This window comes from Xiphophorus hellerii, chromosome 6 (assembly GCF_003331165.1).
Source record: "Xiphophorus hellerii strain 12219 chromosome 6, Xiphophorus_hellerii-4.1, whole genome shotgun sequence".
Classification (NCBI taxonomy): domain Eukaryota; kingdom Metazoa; phylum Chordata; class Actinopteri; order Cyprinodontiformes; family Poeciliidae; genus Xiphophorus; species Xiphophorus hellerii.
The window spans coordinates 725,100-747,806 of record NC_045677.1 but is presented as its reverse complement, the minus strand read 5'-3'; the positions used below and the strand labels follow the sequence as shown (position 1 = coordinate 747,806).

General features: G+C 39.2%; 1 protein-coding gene across 7 annotated transcripts in view; it reads right to left on the bottom strand.

The window, feature by feature from the left end:
- Positions 1 to 5,651: 5,651 nt before the first annotated feature.
- Positions 5,652 to 22,707, bottom strand: part of LOC116721426 (sickle tail protein homolog) — a 47,621-nt gene continuing 30,565 nt past the window's right edge. For 3 of the 7 annotated variants that reach the window (XM_032565133.1, XM_032565128.1, XM_032565127.1), the window contains exons 15-21: positions 21,592 to 21,841; positions 15,992 to 16,072; positions 15,559 to 15,682; positions 15,365 to 15,440; positions 10,930 to 12,594; positions 9,167 to 9,270; positions 5,652 to 7,408 (exon numbers count right to left, since the gene is read on the bottom strand). In XM_032565133.1, coding sequence (XP_032421024.1) covers positions 7,363 to 7,408; positions 9,167 to 9,270; positions 10,930 to 12,594; positions 15,365 to 15,440; positions 15,559 to 15,682; positions 15,992 to 16,072; positions 21,592 to 21,841 — 2,346 coding nt within the window. In that variant the 3' untranslated portion in view covers positions 5,652 to 7,362. Of the gene's footprint in view, positions 7,409 to 9,166; positions 9,271 to 10,444; positions 12,595 to 15,364; positions 15,441 to 15,558; positions 15,683 to 15,991; positions 16,073 to 21,591; positions 21,842 to 22,707 lie in introns of those variants that run through there. The other 4 variants (XM_032565129.1, XM_032565134.1, XM_032565131.1 and 1 more) reach the window with 4 other exon arrangements.

Genomic DNA, 22,707 nt, shown 5'->3' with positions numbered 1-22,707 from the left:
TGTTTGCAGCCTTCTTGATCCTGGGATAGTGTTCCTGTTATTAGATGTAATCACTGGAGTGTAAGAAAGTAAATAAACCCCAACATATTTTAGTGTTGGGTCCCACAGTGAGAGCTCCATGTTTGAGGACAAAGTGTATTACTTTGTTCCTAGAGGTATTCCAGAATGGAGCGGGGAATTCCTGATAGACGTGATTTAATTAACTGTTAATGAGGGTCTGGGGTAGTTACTGGTGAAGCTCCAATTGTTGGCTGTCAGACAGATAGCCTAGGGGTCATCTGGGGGAGGGTGCCTGGGTGGGACTGTGGAGCCGCCTGCGGCGCTGCCCTCAAAAACTCCCTCTGACTGAATGAGAGACAGACTGAGCCAAGGTCATGAGCTGAATATTCTCCATTTGTTTCATATTTATTTACATGAACATTTGGGACTTTATCTCTTCCAGTTGCTTACGACGGTTTTTAGTTCATTTTGAGTCTCACTTTGTTTCAAATCATGCAAACGCACTTGATGCCAACCTTCACTTCTATCTTTGGTTTTAAAGGGACTTTTCTAGGCACATGGTGCCATTTTATAGCACAACCAAGTCATATGTTTCCTTCAGTTATAAAAACTATCAAATGTGACCTAGAAAATTGACTGTAATTTAGCAATTTGAATTTGGGCCTCTGTTTTTTTTATAAACTCCTTTCTGGAACTCTGCCTTCAGGAATCAATCAATCAAATTTGATTTATATAGCACCTTTCAGCAATAAGGCATTTCAAAGTGCTTTACATCATAAAAACAAAATTACAAAGTCATAGAACACAGTCAACGACATATTTTGCACATCAGGTTATTGATTAATGTTTCATGATTATGTTTCTAATCCAACTCTAAACAGGTGGGTTTTTAGTCTAGATTTAAAGGAAGTCAGTGTTTCAGCTGTTCTACAGTTTTCTGGAAGTTTGTTGTGGTGCATAGAAGCTGAATGCTGCTTCTCAATGTTTGGTTCTGGTTCTGGGTATGCAGAGCAGAAGCAGAACCAGAACCTGAGAGGTCTGGAAGGTTGATACAACAGCAGCAGATCTTTAATGTATTGTGGTACTGAGCCGTTCAGTGATTTATAAACTAACAGGATTTTAAAGTCTATTCTTTGAGCTACAGGGAGCCAGTGGAGGGATTGGAGAACTGGGTGATGTGCTCCATCTTCCTGGTTTTAGTCAGAACGTCAGCAGCAGCATTCTGGATCAGCTGCAGCTGGAGGATTGATTTGTTAGGCAGATCTTGCTGAGACATTAGTCCTTTGGCTTTGAAGGTTCAGGTCAGAGTCCTTTACTACTCTCAAGTTTTGGGCCTGATTGCTAGGTTTTAGTTGTAATAACTGAAGCTCTGTATTGACTCTAGATCTATAACTCTAGATCACAGGTGTCAAACTCCAGTCCTCGAGGGCCGCTGCCCTGCAGTTTTTAGATGTGCCACAGGTACAAAACAGTGGAATGAAATGGCTTAATTACCTCCTCCTTGTGTAGATCAGTTCTCCAGAGCCTTAATGACCTAATTATTCTATTCAGGTGTGGTGCAGCAGAGGCTCATCTAAAAGTTGCAGGACACCGGCCCTCGAGGACCGGAGTTTGACACCCCTGCTCTAGATCTATAACTCTAGATCGTTCCTCTTTAGGTCCAAAGATAACTTCAGATTTGTTTCTGTTCAGCTGGAGAAAGTTTTGGCACATCCACACATTTATCTGTTCTAAGCATCTGTTCAGTGATTGGATGGGGTCAAAGGTCACCTGGTGACATCGTAATGTAGAGCTGTGTGTCATCTGCATAGTTATGGTAGCTAATATTATTTCCTGTTATAACCTGAGCTAGTGGGAGCATATAAATATTGAATAAGAGGCGTCCTAGGATTGAACCTTGGGGTACCCCACATGTGACCTCTGATCTCTTCGATGAGAAGTTTCCTGTTGAAACAAAGAAATCCCTGTTCTTTATGTAAGATTCAAACCAGTTAAGCACTGGACCGGAGAGTCCGACCCAACTCTCCAGTCGATTCAGTAATATGTCATGGTCAACAGTGTCAAAAGCTGCACTGAGGTCCAACAGAACCAGCACTGTGGTTCTCCCACAGCCCGTATTTATATGGATGTCATTGAACACTTTTACGAGGGCGGTCTCTGTGCTGTGGTGAGACTGGAAACCAGACTGGAAGGAGTCAAAGAGGTTGGTTATTGTTAGGAAGCTAGTTAGCTTTTTGAACACTGCTTTTTCAATAACTTGGCTAACGAATGGGAGGTGAATCATCACAACACATCTCCTGACTTAACCTTTTAACAACAGTTTTTTTACCACCGCTGCACTGAGAAGTAGCTTATAACGAGTTCACAAAATGCACGGTTTCATCAGGCTTTTGCTAATTGCTGCTGGCTAGTCTGAAGGAGTTGAATGGGGGAGTTATGCTCTGTTAGGTGGTAGCAGACTTCCCTCTTCTCAGCCACTCAGGCTTTGAGAGGTAGATGAACTGTTGAGTCTACAAAAATATGTGTCTCAGTTTGCTCATCTACTCCTTGTCGGGTTTATTTGTTGCCGTGTGACTGACCTGTGTAGGTGTGACCTGCTTCTCACTCTGCAACCTGGAGGGAAAAATGGATGGACAGTTTATGGTGCACATCATTAGATGGAGAAACATGCCTATGTATCAGAATCAGATTTATTTGAGATAGTGTGCATATGCAAAGAACTTAACAGACATTAAATATAACTGAACTTTTAAAGGCCAAGAAACAATATCTACATGCATGCTTTTTTTTTTTTTATAAAAGCAAACTATAACCTGTTAGCCTGGGGGAAGAAAGTGTCTCTGTGGCGGCACATTTGTGCTTATCTGAATGTAAAAGTCTAAACAGTTTGTGTCCAGGATGTGTGTCTCCAGAGATGCTGACTTCAATTTTCCTGACCCTAAACCTACAGCAGTCCTGGATGGAAGATCAGCCGTGATGATGTTCACTGCAGACCTGAACATTTGTTGCAGTTTGGACCCGTCCTGTTCTGAAAAACAGCCATAAAGACGATGAGCAGCTCCTTTGTTGGACTTTTGGAGTTGCTGCAGGAAGTTCAGTCTCTGTTGCCTCTGAGGAGTGAGGACCAGGCAGGTCCTGAGACAAAGCCTTTCCTGGGAACCAGAAGTAACCCACAGCTGAGGATGGTGAGGGGTGAGGGGTGTGGAGGGTGTTCCCTGGAGGTCCACTCATCTCCACAGTGTTTAGCTCCAGGTGGTTCTGACCACACCAGTGGATCAACCAACCGAATCCTGTTCTTATACAAACCAATCTTCGTCCTGAATCAGAAAAACAACAACGGTTTCCTCTGTGATCTTCAGGGGTTTCACAGACTGCAGTTAAACAAGAATCCAGAAAAACTAATGAAACAAGAAATGAAAACATAAAGACTTGTAAGAGGCTCGAGCCTCTATGTCCAGATCTGTGGAACTGCATAGAAACAGCAATGTTACAATAAACAAGGAATCATTGGTTCATTACAGTATTGTGTTTTTTCTCTCTCCAAAGAAAGCAGCTCAGCATTTCTGATGATGATGATGATATCTTCTGATAAATGAAGAAATCCCTGTAAGCAATCATATCTAGCAGTCCTGTGAACACACACACATGAATACACACACAGTGGTACAGTATTTAGGCAATCCTAATTAATTCCAATTAGAAATGCAAATAAAGAGCCACGTCTGTGATTAAACAGCAGACAGGCTCCTTGTTGGTTTTATATTGTCCTCCTCTGATGCAGCCTGATTATGAGGAGAAGAAAGAAAAAATATCAGAGAAGGGAAAATGTTGTAATTAATATAGAAATGCTTAATGTGAGATATTTCTAATTAGTCCCCAGTCCCTCCCGCTGCTCTTCAGGACTGCTGCTGTCCCCTGTTCCACAAGATGCAGAAGAATTACAGACTAATTACACAGAGTGGGTGCGGGGATTCATCTGGCCCAACAAATTAACTTATGAGCTAATTAGCATACGATGGATATAATGACTAATAATTTTACCAATTACAGGGCTGGGCCATCTCATTACGCTCATGGAACATGGATGATTGGAGTACACCATATTGTTTCTATCCAGATAACGAAGAAGAGAAAAATAAAGTGATTATATCATAAGGAAAGTGAAGCTTCTGAACTTTTCTTTCAGGAAGTCCTGCTGTGTTGCTCAGAGAGCCCAGGCCACTGAGGTTATCATCCAGGTGTGTTGGAGCAGGACGCTGGCTCTCCAGGACTGGACTGGGTCACCCACGTTACCGACCATTGTTAGTGCTCAACTTTTCTGCCTTTCAGTGTGTGTTTTAGTCAGAGCCAGGCCAAGAAATAAGCAAACTAAGCCACTGCTACTCTAACCACCATACAGTCAGGTGCCCATAAATGCTTACATTTTAACACAGACCACAGGTCTACCTTTATGTATTTGTTTTTTGAGAATGAAAATCATATTACATTTGATTTGATGGCTTCAGCAGAGATACATTAGGTATTAAATTGTTTGAAATTTGATACAACTGGCAAATTTACTTTGTAAAAGTGCAAAGAATAATCTTTAGTTTGGTTGTTATGTTACCATATTACAATCTGAACCAATGAGTTGAGTCTTTTCTTTGTATTTGAGCTCATTATGTCATTATTATATCTTCTAATAATTTATTCACAAATAGTCATATTCACTGAATTAGGATATAGGTCCCAATGAGCTTCGTTTGTCGGATTAAAAGTACCTTTTGAAAAAATATCCTTCAAACAGGCATTAAACATACTTTATTGGACTGATTTAGTTATTCAAATATGAAGTTTTCATCAGCTGTAAGTGGAAAAACATCATAATAAACAGAAATAAAGGTTTTCAAATATTCATGTGTTATTAATCTATATGATGTATTTCACTTTGTGATAAAGTTCCTAAAATGAATGGCAGTTTCAATAATAATCTAATTTATTGAATGGATCCGTATGTCAGCAAATAATAACCAATTATCAGTGATTGCTTTTGAGCTTAGCCAATTGAACTTGGTTTCCTCTATCAGGTTCCACCAGTCTGGAATGAAAGCTGCTTTTGTGGTTATGGTCTTAGAGGCAGAGGGGCCCCAGGTTTAATTCTGCTCCAGGCCCCATACAACCGTAGTCCAGCCCTGGTTATAAGCAGGGCACTATTAATATGATGCTGTGATTTTTCAAATGTCTTCAAAATTGTTTCCACTGTAATTTGTCTTTTTATGATGAATAAACATAATTATTATTTTCTATATCAAAGCAGCTTCAACTCAGATCTAAGCTTTAGCCTGAAGGACTGTCTATATACAGTATATATATTATTATATACTGTATTAATACTGTGTTAAGACAAAGCTCTGGCTGTTTAAATTTCAACAAGTCTTTCCAGATCAACTTTCAAACACTGACAGTCCTGTTTGTTGGATTTATGGTGAGTATTTGAGGTTAGCCGGATTGAATTTTAAAACTTTAAACAGAAACAAACTGATAGAGGGTCTGCTTGTGTCTCTACTGCCCTCTGCTGGTACATCTCAGCACAACAGGAGAAGGTTTTGATTACCACGCAAGAAATCATTTAATAGTTGCAAGAGACAGATTCTTAAGGCTTAAAAAACAGCTAAGTCCGGAGAAACATTTTTATATGAACAATACACACAAATAAATACAGGAAATACAAGGATTTCTGCTCAATGTGTTTTTCAAATGTTCATATTTTATATAAGAAACAGAACAGAGGAAGAGTTGACATTGCTCTTCTACAAAACAAAGACAGACTGACCTCAAGTCAGATCTAATAAGAAGATGATGTACAAGTTCTCCATGCAAAAACATGCCTTTAGTTGACATTTTAGATTCTTATTTAGAGTATTTCCATGTTCTTTGTCCCTGTGCCTGTTCTTCAAACCAACTGAAACCATGAGCTTTGAAATTATCTTCAATTTCATAGCTCATGAAATTGAGCTATGAATTTCATATCTCAATTGAAATATTAAGTTTGTGACTTAATATTACACATGAAAAATATTTCAGTATGCCAAAAGTAGAGAAAATAGTTTTTAGAGTCAGCCTAAGCCAGCTGATATTGCTCATGTTATCCTGAATCTGGACATCTGGCAGTTCACAGCTTAAACTGAATTATATTTCTGGTTTTAAAATGTAGAATATTCTGCAGCTTAGTCTTAATGTGAGATACTAATATTGTATTCGTATCGCATATGTGTTTGGGTGTTCCAGAAAAACAAAAAAGGAAAAGACATTTAAGTTCCAGGGTTCAATGACTGATGAATTCTGGCTGTAGACTTATTGTGGTACAGTAAAGAAAATTGCATCCCATATTTTGGAATGCAAAATTACAACATTTTGAGTTAGATCAGGGATGAGCAACTTCCAGCTCCGGACATACAAGAGTCCCTTTGGACTTGACAAAATGATGATGATGTTGATGATGATGATGGTGATGCAAAGAAGGATTCTTCATCAAATAAAAAAACAATCTATACAACTCTAAGTGTCCAACAGCATCTTCAGTCAGAAGCTTCTTCACAGCCACTGTAATACTGACCACAACAGGAGATGCTTTCTGCCCACAGCATCACCATCCTCCATGACTCTGAAGACTTACTAGATCAATATTTATGTCAAAGACGTCCAGCAGTCTCTGCTGCAGCTGCATGATCTGTTCATCCCATCTGTCCTCAACATTTCGGCCGTCTGTCTGCACATGGAGCCTCTAAGTCACGTTCTACTGAGTCAAACAGTTAAAACTTCAAACTGTTCTAAACCTCAACAGAGGCAGAAAACTATGTAAGCAAGAACTCTACAATGATTCTGTTTATTTCACATATGACCTGCAAATTATTCAATTGTACATAATCAACAGTATCTATTAATAAGTACTGTCTTACAACCGTCTATAATTACTTTGTTAAAATATATTTGATAATAAATATAGCTTACACAGGTAAGACAGGATGCGAATATTAACATTTATTTTTAAGAGATACGTGCATACATACTTTTGGCTTGGAGTGGCGAGGTGCAGTCCAGTCACTCTCTCTCACACCCCCACACCCCCACCCCCACCCCCACACGCAGAGACCCCCCCCCCCCCACACACACAATATTGCTGCAGGAATATGGTGTGATCATTGGTTGTTTTGTTTTATTCTTGGAGTCCAGATGGTTGAACTGTACTCCCACTGTCAGTTCAGGAGTCCGTTAACAACATCCTCATCATGTGGTGGAGAAGAAGGCGGCGGGTGGGCAGGGAGGAGCTGATGAGTAGAATGCAGTGGTAGCTGTAGAGATGGCAGTGATAGCTCTTGCTGCTTAGAGGCCTCTTCTAGTGTTAGCATGAGGATGAGACAGCATGTTGCTAGAAGGACATGATGCAGAGTCAGACAGCTTATCATTACTCTGTGGAGACAAAGATCTAAGGAAGCAAGGTGGGAAGTTTGCTGGAGAAACTGATGAGGAAGATGATGAGGAAAAGAGAAAGCTTCCTGAATGTCTGGGAAGAGGAAGGAATGTGAGACATGTGGAGGAGAAGGAGGAGGCTGAAGGGGGGGATTCCCATTACAAAAAGTGGAAAAAACAAATGTGAAGAAGCACCAGAATAGGAGGGATTTCTGAGCGGTGAGGATGTGAAAGGTAAACAGGTGTTTCCCAGAACTTTGCATAAAGCAACAGCACAATGTTTAGAAATCCACCACGGCCCTGTGCAGCACACACAGCAGCTCCAACTCTCAGGGCTCAGACCTGCTAGGCTTCCAGCAGAGGCAGGACCTGCTAACACAAACTGCTTGTGTGTTGTTTCATATATATGTTTCACGTATATTTGATATCTATGTGTGGTTTCAACAATACTACAAAGATCTGGAGCTATTAATGTCTGCTTACTGTACTTACAGAAACATTAACTACAAACAGCAACACATTCAACATCTTTTTACCTAAAATAAAATAGTAAACAGCACAAAGCTCTGGGGTTTCCATTGATAAGACTGTTAGATTTTCTATCATAACAGGTTTATGTTAGAATACTATCATTTAAACTGAAAAGCTTTTGAATTTTAACCAAAGCATTTACTTTCCTTGTGGCTAAATGCTTTCTCTGCAGAAAATGAAAGAACTCACAAGATGCCCCTGTGCAAACTCCTTATATACAGTATATATACAGTACAGACCAAAAGTTTGGACACAACTGTGTGTCCAAACTTTTGGTCTGTACTGTATATATATAATTTGAGTGTGTATGCAAATGTTTGTCAATGTGTGGAGAAAATCCACAATACATTCCAGTATGCAGTTCCAGTTCTAGTCTTTAGTAACCATTGCAATTGTATACTTCATAGTTTCTCCATTCTGTAAAAAGAGCAGTTCAAATGCTTCTATAAAAAACTCAAAATGAATGTAACATTAATGTCCATAATTGTACGTAAACTTCTGTACAGAATCATATTAATGTCTATGTGTATGAGAGCCATTTAAGTTTCTTTTTTTCAAGGAGTTTAAGGATTCATGTTCAAGCTGAATCCTTGAACATGACTGATCACATTGACTCTCTGTACGGTTTGTTCTGTTCGGCTGGGCCCAATGCTGCACACAGGAAAATGATGTCCAATTGAATGTTTAATAGTTTATTATATTACTTTGACTCTATTATAAACTTTGTTAACAGCAAAACACTCAAACGCACTTCTTTTATGCAGCTTTTTTCCTGCCTGAAAAAATTCAGGGAGGAAAGGATTGAGAGTGTGTTTGAGCTATTTGTTCTTTCTTATCTTGCTACTTTTGAATTTTATGTATTTAGATATTTTATGCATTTATTTATATATTTTAGATTTATTTGCATATTAATGCATAATAATGTTCTGCTTCGTTTTTGTTGTTTTTCTTTTGTACATGAGTCAGAAAGCACTATGGCTGCCATTTCTAGAAGTAAAGGGACCACAATGCACTGGGGTGGGCCTCTTATTGTTTACCAGATCAGGGGAAGCAGCAGGAAACTATAAATACTGGATTCCTTATTGCCAGCCAAGCTGAAGGAGTAAACTGTAAGATGCTACTTTCAAGTTTGGATAGTTTGCTTCCTTTTACTTTAGCGCTTTGAGAGGATTCTTGTCTTGTTTACCTGCTTTTGTTGGGCTGTTGCAGAACTTCTGCCCTTCCCTCAGGTGACCCACAGGGGGCGTGCTGTAGCTTGTTGTGGGGCCGCTCAGTAGATGTGTTGGAGCTCTAGCAAACAGAGAGGAAAACAAATCTTAGTCAGCTGCCACTCTTCCAAACTTGGGTCATCTTCTCAATAAATCCAAGCAGCCTGTCTGTTAACTCTGTAAATATCTGTTATTTACTTCTTGTAAGAAAATGTCTATGAAGTATTGGCATATACTGTACTTTCTACTAGAACAGCGTTCTGCAACATTTACAAACCAAAAATCAATTTTTGGTCTGAGTCCAGTTAAATAAAACAGATTTTGAGCTAAAGAACAAACATTTCAGTCTTACTTTCAGATATTAATATGAAGAATATAAAACTTTTTCAATAAAGTGATGCCTACACTTTCATACACGGAATGTTGATATTTGCACAGTTTCCAGCCAAGTAACAGGACAAATAATTCTAAATAACCTAAATAACCGACACATTTAGTGTCTTTCTGTCGTGAAGGTTTCATGTAATAATTTCCTGCATTTACTCTTAGCCACAGGTTGCAAAGCCATGTACTAGAATACAATGTTAGAGGCTTCTGCCATCTGCCAATTACTGAAACATAAAGGTTAGAGGGGACTTTATGGACACAACTTCCAGTAATATGTGTTTTGTCCCTAAAAATCATTTATGAATTGAGTTTGGTAATTTTGTCAAATAAAATGACTGAGAATTTCTTTTTTATGCATGTGTAGATGGCACTGTGTTTGTATGCATGCAGACGTGTGTGTGTGGGGGTGGGTGTGTGTGTGTGTGGGGGGGGGTGTGTAGGCGTGTGTGTAAAAAATCCATGGCATATAAATGTGTTTGTAAATCACACTGGTTTGTTATCAATACTTTGTATCACCCTGTAAACTGAGACTTTATTGTGAATTTATTCATGTGTATAAAAAATCTGTGCTTGTAAAAAGTAATTACAGAAGTTACATTTTTTGTTTAAAAATATACAAGCACAAAACTACAAAAACAAAACTGCAAGTTTCTTTGCTTGAATGTGAGAACGTCTTCCTCTCAGCTGAGGAGTCACCGTCATGTTAACTGCAAATTTTTACAATTCAATGAGAGAAAAAAATGCTTCTGTAATCACCTCTAGCAAGCTCACATCTGTTTTCTACACATTAAGTCACATCAATGTGGTCGGATTTACAAGGATGAAATAGAAATGATTGGAAATTGGACGTAGAGACTTGGTTTGTGTAAGCTCTAAAAGTAAAATCCAAACTTCCCTACGATGTTTAATATGTGTCTGGAGGAATTGGTTAATTATGTCATCGTGTAAGGCTTAGAAACATTTGTCATATTTTAGCCATAATCAGATGAATAGTAAATAGCCAGAGTAGTTTTGAAGATGCATATTGTGCAAACAATACACAGAAGAAATTTTTTGCAGATTAATTCTTTTATATTGCTGAAATGAATCAGGATGTGTAAGAGAGTAGCTTCATAACCCAGCATGCCAGATGTTTGATCTGAACTGAACAAGTTAGCTTTTTAAAGAGCAAACTAAAACATAACTGTAGATCCTATGGCAAGAAGTTCAGAGTGAGAACAAATATTTAAACTAAACAACAACCTCTAGCAGACATTTACAATACTAAAGTTGAAGCCAGAAAATAAAGAGTGAAGAGCCCACACCAGCTGACCCACTGAAGGAAGGAAACTGTGACTGCAGAACAACGTCAGACCTGTTGGCTGGTTGAGCTGAGCAGAGGCTGTGGTCTGACTCTCTGACTCTTCACGATCTGACTGGCTGCTCTTTTGGAGGGAGATCTGCCGTTGTTTTCTTTCACTCTTCCTTTAAGTTGAGCTCCATCAGATGAGGGATTTATGCTTTCCACACAGAGTTCCAGTTCCAGCTGCTTGATGGACTCCTCCAAACTGTTCATTGAATCTAAGGTGTTCTTGCGGAGCTCCTCCACCCGAGGGTACGACTTTGACAGGCTGATACCTGCAGTGATGTCTCTGTCAGAGGAGTTGTCTGGGAGGAATTGTTGGCTCATGCTCACCTCATTGGTCTGTTTGCTTTCTGTGATTGGTCTGTTTCCTGCTTTCTGCTCTTCGTCACGTGCAACTATTCTAGAAACCTTTTTCCCTTTTTTGTTTGTTCCTGTTCGCATTACCTGGCTGAGGGCGGCCAGTTTGTGTTTGGGGAACTTTATGCTAAACTTTTTTTTGGAACACGTTTTCATGTTCATATTTGTCTGATCCTGGCCTTGGAGTTTAGAAACAGAGTCACAAAATGATGCAGATTGAGAAGTCTTCACATTTCCTAAGATGTCAGAATCAGGTCCAGTGGGAGATTTTAATTTCAGATCTGGTTCTTCCTCCAGAGTCCTGTTTGGAGCCAGAAGCTCCTCATCCTCTTCCTCACACTCAAAGATGGTAGACAGAGGAACATAAAAGGGCTCAGAGTCCTCTATGAAAACTATCACAGGGTCTTCATCAGATACATCATTATCTTGAAAACCACAGTGACTATATTCCATATAAGAGCCTTCAAAAGCCGTCATATTACCTGGCTCCTCCTTACCAAACTGTGAACTAATGTGTGTATCTGGGATTCTATGAATACATTCAGGAGTCTGTGGAGAAAGAGGAGCTGCTCTGTCATCTGTCGCTGTGAAACTCAGGCTTCCTCCTTCTCTCCATGCTGGTTGATCCCTGGATCCTTGCAAAGCTGCGTCTTGTTCCTGCTGCGTGCTGCTTGGCCTGTAGGCGACGTCAGGCAAACGGGAGAAAGGTTTGGGGACTGAAGGAGAAGTTTCATGTTCGTGAGCAGAACTCCAGAGCTGCTTTGGCCCTAACCTTGGCGACAGCTGGATCCAGCGCTCCTCATGAACATTTTCATTTTGTAAACATGAAACCAACATTTCATTCGCCTTTGCATCAAGAGGTTTCTTGATAAATCCATTTGTCTGTTTAGGACTTTGATTTTGTTCTTTTAGAGGAATTACAACCTTTTCAGCCACAGCTGAGGAGAGTATATGTCCAACTGCTTCGTCCTCACACTGATCAGGCACGTTCATAACAAGAATATCTTCTGTCTGTTTCGCTGGAAGTGTAAGCAGCTCCCTCTCCCCTGACCACACTTTTGCCACCGAGGTGCAGTTTAATGAGGGTGCTTGCTGAACCTCCATCTTGGCTAAACCTGTTGTCGCCTTAGCCCTGTGAAGCGCTGTCGCCACACCTGGAATCTGGGCTTTAACAGAAGAGACGTTTGGATGTTCAAACTGAGGAGTGAACCTCTGTCCACATTTTGCCATGTCAGAGGGGCACATTTTGGTAACGGGTGGAGGTGTCTTTCCATTTCCACTTGGCAGATGAATTTTATTTGATATTTCTTTAGAAACCTAAAATCAGAAAAAGTGACATTAATCTGGTTTTCATCCTCAAGTTTTAAAGACATGGGTCTGTTTTCCTTAGAATTAGATCCCATTTGACTTGACAAAGTGAAGAATCGTGTCATTGAATTCCTGAATATCAAGCAAATGAGACAGTTAAACATTAATGTCTAATGTAATCAAAACGTATATTTATGCTGACACATAAACTAAATAAAAAAATCTTTACATGTCTCATGTGGGAAACAACAGCATTGCCTTAACAGTTTAGCTAGTCGTTGTTTGATGTTAAAAGCATAAACCTCATTAGGCTTACATTAGACACATAACTGCAAAGTCAAAGATCCTGCAGGACTCAAACTGTGCAAATGACTAGAAAACGTTTTGCTGCAGAAATTCCAGAGGCTCTTGAAGAACTGCCTTTTGGTTAAGGCAGAAAAGTGGGACTTTCTTACCACTTCCACCTTTCTTGGATATGCTTTCTGGTGTGGGTCCAATGAAGATCCTGAGCCTGAGTTGTTTTGAACAGTACAGGAAGCAGCTGCAATGCTTCTTGGGTTTTATTAACTTACATACAAGCTTTATCAGAAATGTTGGTCCTGTTGCAGCCCCTCTGGCTGGCCCCCTTTTGTCTGATCCACAAAGACTATCAAGCCTTTCTGGCTATGCTCATACAGCAATCTGAACGGACCAACTCCAATCTTTTCACCCCCCCAAAATCTGATTAGAGCCACTTCCATGTGGAACCAAATCTGACAGTTTTCAAAGCTGTCTGAATAACCATTGGCACATTTTATCCGACTTTTATCTTATTGATGTGAGACATAATTCTGCTCTATTAGAAGCCAAACATGGTAAATCTGGATGAAAATAATAGCTGAATTTTATAACTACGGAGGTTTTGAACTTATAAAAGCAGTCTGAGTCAGTGTCACTTTGACCGGCGGATGCTCTCCGTTTAGAAAGGAGGCAAGTCAACAAAATGCAGCCGAGGTAGATTTATTTGGAGCTGCAGGTCACATTGAAAACGACATCCACTCCGTAAGGGAGACAAAGAAGCTGGCTATTATACTTTGGGCAATTCCAACACTCATACCAGGTAAAGGGGTTGTCAAAAAACAAAACAAGAAATTAACATTATTTACACAAACTTAAAACAATAAATGGCACCAATATGCATGCAAATCATTAGAACTAAACTAATCTAAGGTCAATCAAAGAATAAATGTAACTTAATATAACTCCCCAGAGCATTACGCCTCTTAATTGTAATGGAGTTTTTCAGCAGCGCCTTTGCTGCTCCACTCTGCTGAGGAGACGCTCAGAAAGGTCAGTACTTAAACAATTAGCAAACACAAATTAAAGCAATCTAAAACAGAAGCAAAATGACATTTTCCCCACATTCTCCCTGTAAAGGAAGGATGAGGAAATGTTTAACTAAATGTCACAATGTAACTGAAATAAAGAACTGAAACAAAAAGCATTTGGTCTGTAAATAGATTCAACATAATATCAATAATCATTTATTATTGATTATAATAAATGATTATTTAGTAAAGCGCATCACATCACAATCCCACATCCTGGTCCACCTCCACATCCAAACAGACTTCTCTAAAGAAGCTGCAGTTAATGCTCCACTAAAGGCCACTGCTACTGGTTGTGCTTCCTTTTTATTATCTTCCTTCCCCTTGTTATGATTTTGTGACACTCATGTTCGTCCCCATTGCTGAATAATACTTCCATAAACAGAGTGCTGCATTGTGACCTTCTTCTTCTGTGCATACGGGTCACTTTGAGGGGATAAACCATTCACACTGAAGTCTGATTGCGGTCGCATTTAATTAGTAGCACAAACAACCACGCAAAAAAAAAGGATTTCAAGAAAAATTTGGAATTGAGCATCAACAAATGCATAAGTAAAAACAGAGCAAATAATATCTGAGACACTGAAAACAACTCTGGCCAAGTAGATCTAAAAATAAATGTACACATTGTGATTTAAGATCACAGAATCTAAATAAAAGTACTTTGTGATGCACATGAAGCCTCAGCTCTGACCTTTAGCATTCATTTAACTTGTTGCCTGCCACAATAAAGATGTCATTTTTAATCTTCTGAATGAGAATGTAGCAACTTTCAGTAGATTTGGCCAAATTTTCACAGGTAAAAGCCTCAAGTTTTCTTGAGATTGTGGCAGAATTTAAAAGAGAGAAATTCATGATTTGGGATTTTATCAAATTTATTACCAACCATAATCCTAACCCATGAAAAATTCACCAAACATTCTTGCTTACATTTGTGACAGGTTATAAGACTGATAACTTGTCACAAATGCTATTCTTGTTTTATTTTCTGAATAAAACACAGAAAAAGGTCCAAGGTGAACAATTTTTGTCTATATAACATGGTTTAATGTAGGTTATCAATGCTAAAATACTTGATACTAAGTGTGATTTGAAAAAGGTTATGAGTCATTTGAGTCTTGATGTATTTGCACAGTATCCTAGTAAGTAGTATTAGTTAATGACCACATTATGCTATCTTTAGATAATATTAAAATCTTGCATCTTTGAGGAAAAACTAAACACAAAGAGTTTTACAGAAACCCAGAGTTTGACTCACTGAACTCATTCAAGCAGAGCAGAGAAACGTGGATTTACTGTTCTGTTGAAAAACTGTCCAATCTTGTTTGTTCTTTTCTTCTTCGTCATTTCTAATTTACTGTTTTGCTGTGTTAGTTTTGTGTTTCATAAATAAAACTCACTGTAACGTTCACCTTCCATTTCCTGGTTTTTGTGCCTACCTGAATCCCATCAGTCTCTCTGGAGGTGATGGTGACTGGTTCTCCTGACCTAAACGAAGAAAAGACACTGGAAATAAAAACCACAACAGACAGAATAAAATGTGTAAAAAGGACTGGTAGTTCTTTGTTTGTCAGGGTCGTCTTCTGATGCATGTCAATCCACTGACCTCTGTGGGGGAGGAGGGAACTTGCTGGCCTGCCTCTTGTCGGTGGAGCGGCGGGGTTTCTCCGCCTGCGGCCGCCTGCTGCTCTCTGCTTGTGGACAAACAGCTGGAGGTGGATCAGCAACGTCTACAAAGCAATAGAAATGTTAAAGCATTTCATTTTTAAGAATGCTTTGACAGTTACTATTTTAAATCCACATATCCTCCTGTGTTTACTGGAACATAAAGTTTTGGCACAATGGTGGGACACATGAACCTCTCTCAGTTTCCATCTTTCTCTGATGTAAGTATGATGAGGTTTATTTCCTTGTTACCAAATAATGCACAATACAGCGATTGACAATGAAAACATCTTTATGGAACAAATTAAACATAGCTAAGTAATAGATGATAACATATTTAAAAGGTAAATATATCTTACTATTTACAATTTTACCTGTGTTTGAACTTCTTCTCTCCCTGGACTCCACATCAACACTTTGCTTTAAAAATGTGTCTTTCTGGGTTTCAGAAATATCTGAGTTATTAACAAACACATATAGTAAGTGTTTATTAAAAGGCTGACTAATACTTATAAAAATATTTCCAGCTAAAAAGATATTCTGGAAAATGAAACAAATATTCATTATAATTTGTGATAGTAAATATGCTTGGGGAAATCACTAAATTTAGTCTCTCTGCTATAAACATAGCTAAACCCCTAACCCTATCAGCAGACACTGCAAATAGGCCTGGGCTATAAATATTAAATTGTATGGTACTTTTTAATATTTAAACTTGTCATTATACACATAAAGATCTGCAACTTGTGGCTCTGGAGCCACAACTGGCTCTTTGGACTTTCCATAGTGGCTCTTAATAACTTTGACTCAAACTGATAAAAAAAACAAAACTGAAGTTTTAAAAGAACGTATAATAACAAATGCAGGTGTAGGAGCAGATTATGCCTTTCTGTATTCTAAATGGTTTGGGTCACATGATCTGTCAGCTGTCTATTTAGGTAGCATGCGGTGTTGATGAAGACAGGTGTGTTCCACCCGAAAGGGGGAAACAATTTTTGACCGCAACACAACGCAACGCAATATTAACGTGACGCAATGCTATTGAATTAATGCTGTGTGGATCGCTGGAACTATGTTAGAGGTGTTATTGACAACATGTTAGAGGAATGACTTGTTGTACAAAGGAAATAAGATGATGATTGCCGAGTCATGGAAATAAATGGATTATCTGGACTAACATCAAGGACGGCTCTCATTTCAATCAGCGGATAAGCGATCGGCGTGTCAACTTTACCCCGGTGTACCACCTCAGGGGCTTAAAGCTTTGGCTTAGCCTCTACATAAAAGTCAAAAATTGTTTATGACAAGAATTGATCGTGGGAAAAGAACTTTGGATGGCGTTTGTCTACGACGAGGGACGCAGACGGAGCCTGTTTGTTGGGAACGGAGCGTCAGCTGATTGGCATCAGCTCATCTGCAGCCTGGGGTGACGTCGGACAGGATCGGCGTTCAGGAGGACACCTGGATTTCCTTGTTGCTGGATTTGAAATGCATGCATCGAATAGGTATGTGTAGCGCTACACTTAGTAAGATGGCCATCTGAATCTAAATCGAAACGTGTGCACACATAATGGCATAAATCCAATGCATTGGTTGCTGAAGTGGAGGAACAATTAACTTTGTATCAATTAACTGGTTGCAATCTATTGACTGACGGACTTTTATTATGGAGGATTGCATAGCGGACGTGGATTTACCAGCGGGTGCTAGTGCGCCATCTACTGCTGACAACCAGGACTTTCTGACCAGCAGTTGTGACACACAAACGGGCAAACGAGTGGTTAAACTTTCTGCTAAAGCAATTGCTGATCGGTTAGATCGATTGCAAGCTGGTAGAAAGGCTAAGCTAAATAAAGCTAGCAGTTTAAAGAAAAAGATACAAGAGTTGATGCAAAATGGTTTGGTTTCAGAAGGTCAAACGTCTCTTGATGGGTACAATGACTTGTGTGTTGAAATAAGATGTATGCATGATTCATTAATGAATTTATTGCCGGTTGAGGAGAAAGAAAAACATGAAATATGGTTTAAAGCAAAAATGTTGTTCACTGATGAATTTGCTGAAAATGTGAAAAGATGGGTTAAATCAAAAGAAAACGATGAACCTAAAAATGAAAGTGCTGGTCATTTAATTAGTGGTGCTGATATTAATCATGGGTTGGATAACGATGATATTAGGCCTAATGATAGTGTTTCCAATGTGAGTAAACATTACAACAAAAGTGTTACCAGCAATCGGTCAAGTACAACTTCCTCTGCACAAATAAAAGCTGCAGCAGAGCGAGCTGCACTGGTTGCAAGAATGGCTGTTTTGAAGGAACGTCATGCACTGGAGGAACAGGAGCAACTGATAAAAAGGAAAAAGGAACAGCTTGAGCTAGAAACTGAGCTAGCTGCGTCTACTGCAAAGTTGGCAGTTCTGCAGGCTTCTGATGAACAGTGTCTTTCCCGTGCACAAACTGACGGAATGAACTCTTATTTTGAAGGGGAAAAAAGGAAACTGACATCAGATAAAACTCTTAATGTCATGGCAAAGGATTACTATCCTGCAGCATGTAAAGTAACGCAGCAAAGAAATGCAGTACCAACACAAACCAAACTGCAAACAATGGATGTGCGACCAAAACAGACTGAAATGAAAAGTTCTATGAGCAAGCAGTATTTTGATGCACATGATCAAATGGACTTACAAAAATCACATGTTTTGCAACATGATGTAACAACTGTTTGTGGAAATCAAACCAGACAAAGGATAAATAATCAAACTGATCAAGTTCAAAATGGAGATGTTGTCACTATTATGCATAAGCAAAATGAAATAACTGCTGCACTTGTGCATCAACAGCATCTACTGTCTTTACCACCACGAGACATTCCTGTGTTTGAAGGAGATCCATTTCAATATAAAGCTTTCATTAAAGCGTTTGAACAAGGAGTGGAAAACAAAGCCAGTAAAGCTGACTGTCTGTATTATTTGGAGCAGTTCACTGCAGGACAGCCTAAGGAACTGGTCCGCAGCTGCCAGCATATGGATCCTGAACGTGGCTACATTGTAGCAAAGGGTCTTCTGCAGGAACATTTTGGAAATGAATACAAAATAGTAACTGCTTATATAAACAAAGCTCTGAACTGGCCATCAATAAAATCAGAGGACGTTAAAGCTCTACAAGCTTATGCTTTGTTTCTACGAGGATGTTGCAATGTGATGGAAGAACTTCATTATATGCAGGAGTTGGATATGCCAAGTAACATGAAAATGGTCATTTCTAAGCTACCATACAAACTCAGAGAGAGATGGAGGGCTGTTGCTCATGATATTTTGGAGTCATACGACCACAGAGCTCATTTTATTGATTTGGTTGTATTTCTGGAGAAACATGTGAGGATCTTGTCTGATCCAATTTTTGGTGACATTGAAGTGTATGCACCACAACATACAGCTGGCCTGAGGTCTTCCAGCAGCTTCAAGCTACAGTCAAGAATCAGAAGTAAAGGGAGTAGTTTTGCTACCACAGCAACATCAGTGGATTACTCTGAAGATGGATCAAAGACACAAAGGCCATACTGTCATTATTGTTCATGTGCTCACTTTATGGATAAATGCCAACAGTTTAAAAACAAGAAACACAGAGAAAAAATCCGTCTTTTGAAGGACAAAGGGATTTGTTTTGGATGCTTGTGTACTGGTCACATCAGCAGAGATTGTAATAAACGTTTAATCTGTGAAATTTGTGATCAACGACACCCAACTGTGTTGCATATTCCAAAGGCAAATTCTGAACCTGAACCAGTAAAAGAGCCAACAGGAGTTAAACCATCATCTCTTCCCCAGACATGTGGACATACAGGGGCCGGAAAGAGTCGCTGTATTCTGTCCATTATTCCAGTACAAGTAAAATCTACCAAGGGAGTGGATGTCATACAGACATACGCTTTTTTAGATCCTGGTAGTACAGCTACATTTTGTTCAGAACATCTTATGCAAAGATTAGACATTTCAGGGAAAAGGACTAACTTTCTCTTAAAAACAATGGGGCAGGAAAGGGTTATTACTGCTTATTCATTATCTGGCATTGAGGTATCAGGGTTGAATGGAAACAACTTTCATCCTCTGCCAGAAGTCCTTACGCAGAAGCAAATGCCAGTTACTTCAGATAATATTGTTACTGCTGCAGAAATAGAAAGATGGCCTTATTTGTCAAAGGTTCAAATCCCCACCATAAAAGCTAATGTTGACTTGTTGATAGGAACCAACGCTCCCAAGATACTAGAGCCTTGGGAAGTGGTCAACAGCTGTGGAGATGGCCCATATGCTACAAGGACAGTGTTGGGCTGGGTGATCAATGGTCTATTGAATGAAGATGGAAATAACAGCAGTACTGAAGTGAAGCCACGTTCTGCTCTAGTAAACAAAATCTCTGTATCTAACTTGGAGTTCCTGCTCAACAAACAGTATGACCATGACTTCAATGAGAAAACCTCAGAGAAAACTGAAATGTCAAGGGCAGACATTCGTTTTATGGAAATCATGGAATCCTCTTCAATTTTACAGGATAAGAGATATTGTCTGAAACTACCCTTTAAGAACACAGATGCTACGCTACCAAATAGCTACTCTGTAGCCAAGCAGAGGATACTTGGATTAAGAAGGAGGTTCGTAAATGACCCTCGACTTCATAAGGAATATTCAAGTTGCCTCCAGGATGTTATTGAAAAAGGTTATGCCGAGCAAGTACCAGATCAACAGTTGAAAGGTACAGTTGGGAAAGTATGGTACATTCCTCACCATGGTGTTTTTCACCCAAAAAAGGGTTCGTTAAGAGTGGTGTTTGATTGTGGAGCCACTTATCAAGGAACATCATTAAATAAAAAAGGCATGGTGCGATCTGTAAAACTGCAGACAAAGAACAATATTATTGAAAGACCTGTTACCAAACTTTGTTTGATACAAGGGGTGTAAATCAACAGATATGTATTCACTTGCTCCTATTGTTATTGTATAATTGTTATGTATGCCTGCCATAACAATTAGGGGCCGGTGTGTAGGAGCAGATTATGCCTTTCTGTATTCTAAATGGTTTGGGTCACATGATCTGTCAGCTGTCTATTTAGGTAGCATGCGGTGTTGATGAAGACAGGTGTGTTCCACCCGAAAGGGGGAAACAATTTTTGACCGCAACACAACGCAACGCAATATTAACGTGACGCAATGCTATTGAATTAATGCTGTGTGGATGGCTGGAACTATGTTAGAGGTGTTATTGACAACATGTTAGAGGAATGACTTGTTGTACAAAGGAAATAAGATGATGATTGCTGAGTCATGGAAATAAATGGATTATCTGGACTAACATCAAGGACGGCTCTCATTTCAATCAGCGGATAAGTGATCGGCGTGTCAACTTTACCCCGGTGTACCACCTCAGGGGCTTAAAGCTTTGGCTTAGCCTCTACAGCAGGTTTGAGATAATTTTTCAATTTCCTCATGAAATTGTTATGTTTAATTCTCACAACAAAATGATACTAAAATTACCAGTCATTTTTATTTACATCCATTTCTCTTGTTGGGTGTCGTTAAGTGGGAAGATATGTGCAAATGTCAAAGTCCCACATAAGAAAATGTAGCCATAATCCTTTAAAAAAAGTTTTATGTTTTTCTTTATATAAAAATCTGAAAATATGGAGAAAAAAAAGTTGCTCTTTAAAAATTACAACAGATTTCCTGCAGCATTGACTGTAAAAATTCTAAGATGTGCTTTTCAAGGTAATATTTGTGGCTCTAAGCCTTCTTATTTAGATGGACTGAGGGAAAAACCCCGTCTGTCCTCAGTATACATTTCAGCGCCTCCTGAACTGGTCATCCCTTTGAAATTAAAACAAGCATTTAGGCAACCAAAAAGCAGAAGAAAATCATTATAAGAAGGGGAGCAGTCTGAAGTACAGTTCTACTGTACTAACACTGATTCTACAGGCCTACCTCCATGTATCAACTCCACAGGAGTATTCTGCTGTGACGTTGATGCGGAGGGAGACTTCGATCCTGAGGCAGTGTACTCTGGCACATCCACTATAGATTTTGTATCAGTGTTTGGTGTCTCCTGAAGGTGGACTGACTGGCTGTGACTGGGATCATTACTCTCCTGCTGGGGGTCGTGGCTGGCACTGGACTGGTTTACGCTCCTGATGTCTACACACACACTGCCCTCTGGAGTTGGTCTGTGTATATTCTGTAGATGAGAGAGAACAGGGTAACACTGGGTGATGAACAGAAAAATGAAGTGAGTGTGTTATCAGGTTCCAAAGCAAAATGATACACTGTGGACATGCATCATCCATTCACAAGCTGATGGCAGTAAGCTACTGGATAGTAGCCACAGCAGCCAGAGGCAAGGCTGCCATGCACCGACTCCACCGGCTCTCTGACCACCACCTGGTGGACAAAGTGTCTTGTCCAAGAACCCAACAACAGAGGGAGGTAGAGCTGGGATCAAACCAGCAAACCACCGGTTCCAGGGCAAACTCCTAGCACCATCACCACCATCACATAAACGGAAGATTTCCTTTTGTATTAAAACAAGATTCTTAGTTTCGCACATAATGTTTGTGAGTGGGTAACACTTTTTAACATCTTGTAAAACTAATGTTAGGTTAAATAGCAACAGTTTGTTTCATTTGTGTATTTAAATATTTTAATTTCCATTTGGTAGCTGATTTCAGACAGATTAGTTTACATTTCTATTTATCTGTTTTGTATTTCCTTGATGTATTAAACATATTGTATGATTTTGTATATATTTATATATGAATACTTTTTAAAGTAGTGACTTTTTAAAGGTAAGTTAAAAAAAACCCCAAAAAGATCGGCCCATCCCCCCAAAAGAGAAGAAGCAGAAAATGAGGAATATCATGTGTGATATTGTTATTGACTTTTTTAAAAAGTATATTGTGGTATCATTTTCTGGCAACATTGCCTACCCCTTCTTGGTATAAAACTAGCAGAATAACAAAATCTAAACAGGAAACTAAAAGGATCATAAATTGTAGGGATGTTTGACCAGCTATAGTATCTGTAGTGAAGCCCATATTTTCTATG